This window comes from Lepidochelys kempii, chromosome 26 (assembly GCF_965140265.1).
Source record: "Lepidochelys kempii isolate rLepKem1 chromosome 26, rLepKem1.hap2, whole genome shotgun sequence".
Lineage (NCBI taxonomy): Eukaryota > Metazoa > Chordata > Testudines > Cheloniidae > Lepidochelys > Lepidochelys kempii.
Genome location: NC_133281.1, coordinates 3,116,269 through 3,128,331, shown reverse-complemented (window position 1 = coordinate 3,128,331; position 12,063 = coordinate 3,116,269). Strand labels below are relative to the sequence as shown.

The 12,063-nt window shown below is 43.2% G+C and overlaps 1 protein-coding gene across 1 annotated transcript in view; it reads left to right on the top strand.

The window, feature by feature from the left end:
* Positions 1-11,571, top strand: part of KCNU1 (potassium calcium-activated channel subfamily U member 1) — an 81,437-nt gene extending 69,866 nt beyond the window's left edge. Inside the window, exons 21-24 of the mRNA XM_073324746.1 lie at positions 3,682-3,812; positions 8,514-8,708; positions 9,967-10,061; positions 11,397-11,571. Of these exons, the coding sequence (XP_073180847.1) occupies positions 3,682-3,812; positions 8,514-8,708; positions 9,967-10,061; positions 11,397-11,571 (596 nt within the window). The remainder of the gene's footprint in view (positions 1-3,681; positions 3,813-8,513; positions 8,709-9,966; positions 10,062-11,396) is intronic.
* The last annotated feature ends 492 nt before the right edge of the window (positions 11,572-12,063 follow it).

The window sequence follows — 12,063 nt, the reverse complement described above, 5'->3', positions numbered from 1 at the left end:
AAAGAATTAGTTAAGTTCCCGGAGGATAGCTTCATCAATGGCTATGAGCCAAGATGGTCAGGGATGCAACCCCATGATCTGGATGTCCCTAAGCCTCTGACTGCCAGATGCTGGGACTGGATGACGGGATGGATCTCTTGATAATTTCCCAGTTCTGTTCATTTCCTTTGAAATATCTGGCATTAGACACTGTTGGAAGATAGGATATTGAGCTAGATGGACCATTGGTCTGGCCCAGTATGGCTGTTCTTCTGTTATGTACAGAAGGAGACTTGAGGTATAGAGAGATCTCATGACTTGCTCAAGGTCATATAGGGGATCTGGGGCAGAACCAGAAATTGCCCCCAGCTCTTCTGAGTCCCAATCCAGTGCCTTAGCCACAAGACCATCCTTATTTACAACCTCAAAACAACATTTTACTGACTGATCGTACCCTATGGTCCTGATGCTGCCTTATCACAGCTTAATTTCCCATAGGTGCCAGGAAGCAGCAGAAATCATGAAAGAAGGTTGTTCTCTGAGGGTTCCAGCCTGATTTCATTAGTGTTCTGTCACATGTCTTGGTACTGATAGTTTGGAAGGGATTACAAAGCTTAGGTTTAGGACATGATGCCTCACTTAGATTGTAAGCTCTTTGGGGCATTGACCATCTTTTTGTACAGCACCTAGCACCATAGGGTACCATCCATGACTGGGATTTCTAGCCAATATTGCAATAGAAATAATAATCAAATAACACCTGTCCTACCAGCATCTCAGACCTATGGGCCACTCTGACACTTGAATTTCCCATAGTCATGCTTTGATATTCACTTGTGCTGTGGTCTGTGCTTTTATTTCTCTTGCCTCCCAGCATCTCAGAATGTTTTGAGCCAGCTGTTACGATCCAGCCCCACTGAGGAGAGAATGTGCCGTCAAGCTGATGGCTTGAGACAGGCAATGGACCAAGTGCGCAATTCCCTCCTGGATTCCATGTGGCAGTGGAGGGGAAAACACCTGAAATCAATTGACATGGCTTTGCATTTTAGTCATGTTAGATCTTTGACAAAGTAATGAATTTGGGCCAGTCCCTTCGCACATGCTTCCCTGCCCCCACTGTGGCCTAGAACAGAAATGGGAATCTGTTTGCAGACTCAGGGGTAAGGTATGAAGGCAAATGCCCTCAAGAGTTTAAGACTTGAAAGCACAAAAACAGCTGTCTTGCAAAAAGTCCCTCATATAGCTCCCTGGCCAGTGAAGCACTTATGTCTGTGCCTACCTTCCAAGCCAATGGAGGAATTACTTGCATGCTTAAAGTTAGCCATATGCATACGTGCTTTGCTGGATCAGGTCTGTGGCTAACCTCTGGTCACTGCTGGGTACTACATACCAATGTCAGCAATAAGACATCCATTACCAATGTTGCCATCTACCAAAGGCATCTTCTGAATACCAGTCACACACTGCTCAAAACCTGCCAAAAGTATCATCTTAGCACCTTAATATCTTAGATCCTTAGTATCTTTGGGTGAAATCCTGGGCCAACTGAAGTCAGTGGAAGTTTTGATGTTCATCTCCATGGGGATAGGATTTCATCCTGTGTCTTTTAGATTGCCATCTCTTCTGGGCAAGGATTGGCCTTTGCTATATGTTTGTACAACACTTAGCACAGTGGAGTCCTGACCGTGATGGCCTCTAGGAGCTGCCACAATATAACTGGTAAATAGTAAATTCCTACGAGCTCCTCAATTGCCACCTACCAAAGGAAACCTATTACAGACTCCCAGCTCCCACAGAAGCATAAGAAGGCATCAGCAGACCCAATTTCTACACTAAAAAGAGCTCTCCAGGAACTCAGACCCATTGTATTAAAAGCAGCCAAGCTGTTTCCTCTGGATTCTCATCTGCAATATGATATCTCAATTGAATCAGCATTGCCAAGCTTGGCTGGCCTCTGCTGTAATTACTGTGAGATCATGATGATATCCCAGTGAAGTACAAAGCTTACTGTGGCCCCTGAGGCCATGCCATCTCCTGGCACTTGCTGAGCCATGAGGCATGATAGACCGAAACACGGACTTTTCAGTGCCAGCATAGATCCTGAGTGCCCATGAAGGAAATAGACATGGATATAGCTGTTGGAGCATTATTCCCACATCTGGAGAGTTGTGTTACTGCCCTTATACTCTGATAGGCTGCTGCTTTCCCCTTACTTATGGGGACATGAGGAGGAGTATTCAAGGAAGGGAATTAGCCAAACCAGCCACCTCCCATCAGGCTGATCTAAAGCCCATTGAAGTCAATAGAATGTCTCACTGGGCGCAGTGGGCTTTCGTTTAGCCCAGGGAACTGGCTGGCAGGGTTCGGATTTCCAATGCAACAAACTTTGCTTGGCTACTCCCTCGAACGCAGGGTGAATGGACATTCCTCTGGAGTTACGGCTGCTAGATACCCCTGGCACAAGCGGCCAATAAGTGAAACAAATAACTTAGAAACAATAACAACCCCCCCCTAAACAGGAAAGAATGGGAAAAAAACAAAACAGGTTATTTCAATCTGTGCTAGTATGTCCATGGTTTTTATACCCAGATTCTTAAGGGCCGATCAATGGAGCAATACTGATTTATACCCGTTGAAGGTCTGACCCCCAAAATGTAGGTTGGTTAAATTTTTGTGTACAGAATACACTGCTAAATGATAATGCCAGTGTGACCGGGTATCAGAAGTCTTTCAACAGCAATGTGAAACTGGCCAATTTTAGTCACCTTCTTTAAGCATCTGTTCAAATGCCTCCTAGCTTTGCAGGGCACAAAATACATTAATCAGTAATCACAGAAAGGTTACTTGTTAAGGTTTTATTTTTAATGGAAAAAATGGGTTCTTGGTCTTAATTCCGTTGCTCATTCTGTCCCACTCCAGCTGTGTTGCTGTCATTCATCAACATTCTCACTGGCATAGCTCGAATACGAGCATATACCTAGTACATTCAGCAGCACAGCAGGTGCCTTCTGCCTGGACGATTTACACAGTCTATTAAAAACAGAAAAGAAAGTTAAAGCAATGCCATTTTTTATTATGAGGATTTCTTCAAGAACTATATGTTGGCTCTTAAATGTGGGCAAGACTGAGAGACTGCCTGATATCCCATAACTTAAGAATTGGTGTGTGAGGCGGGGGGAGGGGGTTCCAAAAAATTAACTAAGCAAATTTAAACAGCAATTTTTTTTCTTTTTTATGATTGTATAATTAAGCAGTGGAACTCACTGCTACAGGATGCTGAGGCATTATGGGTAAAAGTTTCCAAAACATTTAAGTGACTGAGAAGCCAAAGTCCCATTTTCAAAAAGTGACTTGGGAAGTCCCATTTTCAAAAAGTGACTTCAAAAAGAAACCTAAGTCATAAGTCATTTTTGAAAATGTGGCTTTATTCCTAAGTCATTTGGGTGCTTTGAAAACTTTTACCCCATGTCACTAAGGTCTGGGTTCTTGGTGTGATAAGCTTTTGTCCCAGTGCACAACTGGTCAGGTACATTAAACGCTTTTTTCCCCTTCTTCCTCTAAAGCAGTAGGTTCTGGCTAGTGCAGGAGACAGGATAATGGGCTAGGCTAATGAATCATTGTTCTGTTCTCATCCTGTATGGTAACTACAGTGTTTTTAAGATCTTTAGTGTTCCTTCTTTGATTGATTGATTGATTTTACAGACACTACATCGAATGTCCAGTTCATTGATCACCACATTAGCAGTGACTCTCAGATCCCAGAACAAGAGCTGTATCTCAGCTCCACTGGTGGTATCTTCTCAGATAGCTTTTTGGATTCTCTCTTGTCTACTGTAAGTACATCACTGACTCCTGTAACTGGTGGCCTCATAAACAACCATTCGCTAGGACAGGGACAACCGATCAAGCAATATAACAATTTCCATTTGGGATAAATCCACTAAATCTCCCATCCTGTCTCCAAAAAAAGCAGCCAATATCACCTGCTTGAGAACAAGGTGCAAGAAACCCTGCAGTAGGCAATGATGGGGTTAGTTAGAGGTTGGCTTATTCCCTAATGTAGGAGAGTTTATAGCTCTTCCAAAACTCTTGTATATTTTTAATCCTTTAAATTTTATAGCTCTAGATATTCCTGTTATCCAGAGAAATGTTTACTCCTTTTTTGAATCCTGCTTTTGGCCTCAATGATATCTTGTGGCAGTGAGTTCCACAGGGTTATGCGAATCCGGAGAACCATCAGTTCCAAGAGACATCTCATTCAGTGCACACCATTGTCAGCTCTCTCATTCTCTGTGCCAGGGGTTCTCAGACGTTATTGCACTGCAACCCCCTGCTGACAACAAAAATTACTACACGACCCCAGGAGGAGGGACCGAAGCCTGAGCCCACCTGAGCCCCACTACCCTGGGTGGGGGCGGGCAGGCCCAAAACCTGAGCCCCATCACCCCAGGTGGGGAGGGCCAAATCCAAATCCCAAGGGCTTTAGCCCCAGGCGGGGGCCTGTAATCTGATCCCTGCCATCCAGGGCTGAAGCCCTCAGACTTCGACTTCTGCCCTGGGAAGTGGTGCTCGAGCTTTGCTTTGGCCCCAGGCACCAGCAAAGCTAATGCCAGCCTTAGCGGCCCCATTAAAACAGGTTGTCCCGATCCACAGTTTGAGAACCGCTTCTCTACACTGTATAAATAAGTTAGCTGGAGTTATTTTATAGTGTTTTCATTACAGATTTTTTTTTTTAAAGAATCCTTACTTGCTGTAAAAGATATTTAGGATGAGTCTGACTGTTTTTTAGCATGATTTAGATCAGGAGCAAGCTGTTCCTCTAAAGGGAAATGTATTCGTTCAAACCATCATTACCTTTGACACCAATTGGACCCTGTGTTGGAAATCACAATAGTAGTGCCAATAACTGAATGGCCCATGAAGACTCAAACTTCTTGCTCATCCATGGGAGGGAGGGACAGAGGGAGTGGGAGAAGGTACCTCCAGGTCCGGCTTGAGGTGCATTGGTGAGCTGAAGTGTGGAGGGACATTTGCACGACCACTACCCTGCTATAACTGATGTGGGGATAAACAAAACACTTCATTCTCCAGGGATGTCTGTCTGGCATCAGCATGGAAATTCAATTGGGCTGGATTGCAAAGCGAAGTCAATGGGAGTAGTATGTTTTCTACAAAGAGATTTAGGTGTACAACTAATTCTACACATGTTGCCACAATCATAAACCCGATGTGGTCCAGATGTCTGCAAGCCCCATCAGATTAGGACCCTTGCAAAAGAGGGAAAGGTTTGAATCTGCAAAATTTTTTGGCACTGGCTCTGTATAACATTTATATCTTTAAGAGTGTGTTTAACATGGTAGATGGGATTGAAAATGTAAGGAGAGCAAAGAGAACATGACAGTTCCCCACCCCCATAACATATTCATGTCAGATCACTGACACAAGTGAGTGATACTGATGGTAGTGACGCGGATGAGGGAAAGTGTGGGGCAGTTAAGCCAATATTTTGTCAGGAAGACAGCAGCTCAATTCATAATAAGCCTGCATCTCCCAAACTGGCTGCCCTTCTTTCTTAACTGTGCCACCTCCCATCCTCCATGACCTTTGGTGCTGCAGTCAAGTTACACGTGACTTGCCTTGGATTCAGGTGTAACAAGATACTGCTTGGGCGGCAGTTTTAAAGAAATTGAATAAATACACCACAAACCTCTTGAAGGGATAAGCAGTCCAAAAAAAAAAAGAAGAGTGTCAAGTCCAGTTATGCTTTCCTGAGAAGACTCCAGTGTTAGGGAAAGTATTACATGGCTGCTAGTCACTGATATGTCAGTCAGCCTGACTGTAATTAAGGATCGCTGGTGTCAAGTGTAAAAGTAACTTGAGATCTAGCATGACCTATCTTAAAGGATAAAATTTCACTCAGGCTTCAGATCCCAAGTCAGTCCAGGAATGATCAACTCTTAGGTCTAATTTTTCAGCAGGAGAATGTCTTTGGTCAGATTCAGCTGGTCATTAAATGTAGGGAAGAAGGAAAAGAGACATGATATTGTTTAGTCAGGCAGAGGGTTGGGAAAAGCAAAGCAAGCGAATGAGAATAAAGAATAGAGGAAAGCATTCAGCTGTTAAATATCATCTCCGCTTTCCCATCATTGTGAAGATCTGCTGAAAGTTCCTGGGGTTTTGAGCTGCCTGAGAGCCAGTTTGTTGTTTTTCTGTAACGGGAAAGGACGGTGCTAGAGAGGCCAGAGTGGAGGAAAAGCAATGACAGTAGATTCCATCAAGTGAAGCATAACCCCCTCAGAAGTCGGAAGTAGAAATGGCTCTCGCGCTAACCTGATACTTGATGGCTAGCAGGACAGAAAGGAGCTATATAGTGCAAGAAGAGAGAGAGGATGGTTTTGTGGTTAAGGCACTGAAAAGAGTTCAATTAATAACTCTGCCGTAGGTTTCCTGTATGATGGGGGGCAACTCATGCAGGGCCAGGTTTGCAAATGCTCAGCACTTACAATTGGTCTGGATTTTCCATCATGCTCAGCAGCCAATATGGAGTTGATGGGACTAACTGGGTAACTGCTCAATAATGTGAGAAGAGGGTTCACAGCCTGTCCTGTCGTATGCAGTGGCATTCCAAGGGCATCCATGCTCTTCAGGCTGTAACCAAATAACAGATGGAGAAGTCAGTAGGGTCTCCCCCTTTCATCACAAGAACTTGGCTCCTTTACAGTGAGCTTGGAGATCCATTTTAAGCATACTGAAACTTGCCTGTGTGCATATACTCTTACACATCTCTTTACTTGTTTTGCCCCTTTCAAACTTCTACAGTATAGCTAAGCAAAGAAAGTACAGAATGAGGGTGACATGCAAATCCTATTAATTCACCCAAGTATGGAAATACAATTCTTTTGATGTCAAAAAGTACAGCAACGATATGTTAAATAGCTCAGCGCTCTTCAGTTAAATATGTAAAATGCAGATTCCTCTGGAGCAGTATCACTTCAGAATAACCCCAGACTACAGCTCCTTACTTTAAAAGGCTGATAATTACTCTAACAGCATTATAGCCTTTTGCCCAACAATGTGTTCACATGTTATTAAGCGGATTTGAGTTTAGCTCTGATTTAGTAACACCATTCCTTCTCCACAGCTTGTTTAGTTTTTCCTCCTGAGAATGCAGCTGACAGATTCCATAAGATTGCTACATGTGGGAAATCAGTTTTTGAGAAAGAGTAGAAATTAAATTATTCGATGCATTGAGATTATGGACAGAGGAAATCGGTTCAAATAAACATAAGAAAAATGCTTTTTTTTTTTTGCCCCAAATTTGAATTTGAACCACACACTTTTTTTTCAGGTTTGCAAAAGCTCAGTTGTCTTTTTCCCCCTACTTCTGTCTTGTAATGTTTCAGGATGTGCTTTACAGTTTCTCCAGAGAGCCTCCTTATCTAGCTTAAACGGCTGGCACAGATTCTCCTTGTAGAGTTACTTACATTGTTAAGAGTGTGTTTCAGAAAGTATCTTTCTGAGTTGCTAGCATTTTTTGCCGACTATTATTGGTATAAATGAATTCACAAAGTGCAGGACAATAGAGGATTAGGCCCACTGTGTCCTGCAGAGTTTGGGCTGTACACTTAATGAGTATTCTGTTTTGTCAGTCTGGGGGGATATTTTGAAAGCTCAGTGTGTTAGTTCTGTCTTCACCAGTCTTCTTCCAAAACAGAGGGCCCATGAAGCTAAAGCGCCCTGCATAACTTTAAAAAAATATAGCCACAGAATTAGGGTGCTAGAATCAGAAGACCTGAGCTTTCTTTCCATCCCTATCACTGACGTCTGTGTGACCTTGAGCAAGCCTTTTCGCTAATTGCTGCCTCTGTTTCCCCTTTCACCCCTTGTCTGACTTGGTCTATTTAGACTGTAATCAGAGACAGATGGAAATTTGTCAACGAAATATTTTTGCATTGGAAAATACAGATTCATCAAAACAAAAACTTTTCTCAGGAAAGGGTTGGTTTCAATGAATTTCCTGTTTTGAAAAACTTTTGAAAATAGAAGTTTCAAAATTGCCAGAATGTCCCCTTTTTTGACATTTTCTCAGTGAAGAGTTCCATTTTTTGACTCCAAACAACTTTTTGTTTAGAAATTTAGGATAAGTTATTGTAAAAAGCATTTAAGAAAATAAGAAGCTCAAAATCAAAACGAAATGTTTCTGTTGACCCAATTTAGTTTCACACACACCTCTCCCAGATTTCTGGTTCATTAAGATTGTTGAGATTTTTTTCACGTTTCGTCCTGATTCAGGACAGGAATTCTTTTTCATTTTAATCTAATTGCGGGGGGGGGGGGGGAAGAAGTCCCATTTTCTGACCAGGTCTAGTCAAAACACTGGAGCACACACTGTGGAGAATAATCCTGCACCAGCAGGGATTGCTGTACTAGAGGTGACGGATAGGTAATTTCCATCTTAAAGTGATAGGGTGATCATTTTTGTCAGCCTGATATAAACCGGAGGTTTCTGTGTCTGCTGTGACCTTCCTTTCCAGACCTACCGTGACCACCACGTCTTGGCTCTGCTCCAGACTCTGGTGACGGGTGGGACAAGCCCTGAACTGGAGGAACAGCTGGCAGAGAAGAATGTGCTGTGTGGCAGTTTCATGAACACAGCATACGTGGCCCCCAGAGCTAGGTGCAAACTTGCGCTTATGCCTCTGTCCAAGAGGCTGTTAATGGATTCCCGGGTAAGTTATAGTACCATCTTGGTAGCGTTGCCCTTTATGAGCTTGGTTCTGATCTCACACTGGTGTAAATTAGAAGTAACTCCCCTGAAGTCAATGGAAACCCAGTGTTGAGAGTATAATCAGATCCCATATCGCTATTCAGTGCAGCATGTGAACAGCCTAACCTGTGTATATGGCATGTCCTGTATCTCAGTGTTTTATGGGGTAAATATGTCATGACCTCGCACTGATTAGTGAGTTGGTTACCAAGTGCAGTCAGTAAATATCTCCTCCCTTATCCAGCCTCACCACCTATGCAATCTGCGAGTAGCCAGTGGTGACTGTCTCAACAATATCCTGTCCATTCTGAAGCCTCCTTTATTTTACAGCAAGAGATTTTGGAACTTTCATAAGAATATGACCAGGCACAAAATATCCCAAGATTCACTTGTGTAGCTGGGATATTGGCTGTCCTAATATGATATTGACACTCTGGCCTGCTGCAAACCTCAGAGTAAAATATCACCTGAATCACCCTCTATCAACTTATCCTCTTCTTGTTCTCTTACCAAAATGCTGGTGACTACTGACCAGGGCCTGGCCTAGATGTGTCTCTTTCTCTTCCAAAGATACCTGGCTTCCTTTGTCCCTGATTGCTGTCCACGGTCATCTCTCCAGTGGTCATTATTGTCTCTTTCATACAAATCCACAGGGACCAATGGGAAGGGGGTTGGAATCCTGGCATGTATCATGTACCAAGGCAAGTGAGTGTGACTCTCAAGGCTAGGCATTGCTCATCCTTATTAAGCATTTTGAAAACCACTCTCCAAATGAAGGCCTTGATTCAGCAAAGCACTTCAGTCAATGGGACTTAAGCAAGTGCTTAAAGTTAAGAATGTGCTTATGTGCTTTGCTGAATCAGGGTTTGTCTTTTCTCTGGCTGCTGAGTGTGAAACACAACCTTGCGCACATGCCCTAGTGGAGACATAAGACTAAGCTGACATATGTAAAATTCAGGTTCATTAAGTTGGATCTGAATCTGTGGTTAGGGTGTCAGATATCCTTTCTTAATATTACTTAGATTGTAAACTCTGTAGGGCAGGGTCCTTTTTTTATTCTGTGCTTCTACAGCATCAAGCACTGTGGGGTCCATGACTGGGGCTCCTCGGTGCTACTGAAATACCAATAATAAATAATAATAAATCTGCTAATGGACTGATCTCACCAGAGGGCTGAATGACCATTCCAGCTAAGAGTACTTTTTGTTCTCTCTCTGCAGGATTCCTTTGGAGACATTTACTGCAAAGCATTAGACTTGTTTGGAATCCTTTGCTTTGGACTCTACCGTCTGACAGAAGAGCCCAATCCATACAAGAATAGGGGAGTGCATTTTATTTGAAACTGTGTTTTATATTTACTTCAGTTTGAGCTGGGCAAGAAAGATCCAAAAAATTCTGTTTAATCAATCATAATCATAATGCTGCAATTATTTTAGATGGTGGGCAAGGAGATACAATGAATTTTGGAGTGCTCATGAAAACAAAGGAGTCAAGATTTGCTAATTACATGTGCAGTGCGGGCAGATGAAGCCTTCACATGGCTCTAACAAGACACCTCAGTCTTGACTTGAAGCTCAGATGCTAACCTAAATCTTAAACTAGAGCAGCCCCAGCTGTTCCAGTGCTGTGCCTCCATGATATCATAATCCTGGTCCCTTCCCCAGTCTGAGTCAAGATTTACACCCTTGTTATGGCTCTGGGTATCCCCTGAACAGAGACCTTTAGATATATCTACTTTTGTGGCAGTTACGGTGCCTACTATAGGCTAGCATGAGAGACAACGATGCTTATTTAATATCTGATTATTCTTTACATGTGAACACTGGCCTTTAGCGAGAGGCCAGAGTGTGATGTTAGTGGGGTTGTCCAAATTCATAGATTCCACAGATTTTAAAGTCAGAAGAGAGCACAATGATCATCTAATCTGATCTCCAGCATGACCAAGGCCAGAGAATCCCACCCAGTGATTCCTGCAATGAGCCAAAAATGTTGGTTGAACTAGAGCAGCTCTCTTAAAAAGACACCCACTCTTCGAGGGATAAAGCATTTATCACATCCCTTGGCAATCTCTTCCAGTGATTAATTAACCCCAATTAAAAATTTATATCTTATTCCTAGGTATAAGTGAAGGCAGAAGAAAGCCCTATGAATGGTACAGTATAGTATGCATCTTCTAATTCAGGGGTTGGTAATCTTCGGCACGCGGTCCATCAGGGTAATCCGCTGGCGGGCCGTGAGACATTTTGTTTACGTTGACCGTCCACAGGCATGGCCCCCCGCAGCTCCCAGTGGCTGCGGTTCACTGTTCCTGGCCTATGGGAGCTGCGGGAAACAGCGGGCTGCAGGGACGTGCTGGCTGCCTCTTCCCACAGCTCCCATTGGCCAGGAACGGCAAACCATGGCCACTGGGAGCTGCGGGAGGCTGTGCCTGCGGATGGTCAACATAAACAAAATGTCTCATGGCCCGCCAGCGGATTACCCTGGTGGACCGCGTGCCGAAGGTTGCTGACCTCTGTTCTAATTATTCAAAAGGATTTTTCAAGTGCAGTTAAACATTGCAAAAAGATGCTATTCCCTAGCTATTCTGAGCATTACTTAGCAAAGGTCAAAGGACCCCACAGAGCTGTTGGATTCTCATGTTCTGGTGCTTTTCCAGGTATGCAATTGCTCGGCCCCCCAGTGATTTCAAGATGTTACCTACGGATATGGTGTTTTGCATTGTCCCATTCAGCACCACAGCAACTAGTGACCTGTCAGTTTGTGAGGAGGATCTTTCACCAAGGAGGCATCAGAGCCATACGGACAGCTCCATAAAGCAAAATTAAGTGAGACTGTGGAAATAAAAAAGAATGTATTGGTTACTAAGACCCCACAATGAGCTTTCTTGGTCATTTTTTCCTAGGGATGTAGCAGGCAATTTGAAATGCTTAAACACTGACATGAGCAACTGTGTAGCCACACAGGCTGGGATTTTCAAAAGTGCCTACAGAAGTTAGGCATCCATGTGAACCTTTTACCCATGACCTTAACTCAGATGATCAGGTAAATAATCATTTATATCTTAGCAAGCATCTTAACTCTTTCTAAATTAACACCAATGAAACTCAAATTCTCATGCAAAGTAGGAGTAACCAAAGAAATGTAAGGATTATTTTCAAATTGGTTTTGCAGTAGACCTGGGGCACAGTACTTAGCATGAGGCCACATTAGGCCTATTGTAAGTTAGCATACGTAAGTAACCTTGGGTTAAAAGATTTAGCAATATGTATCCTGTGATAGACTGTTAGACTGCAAAGGCTGTATTTAGCCCAGACTTC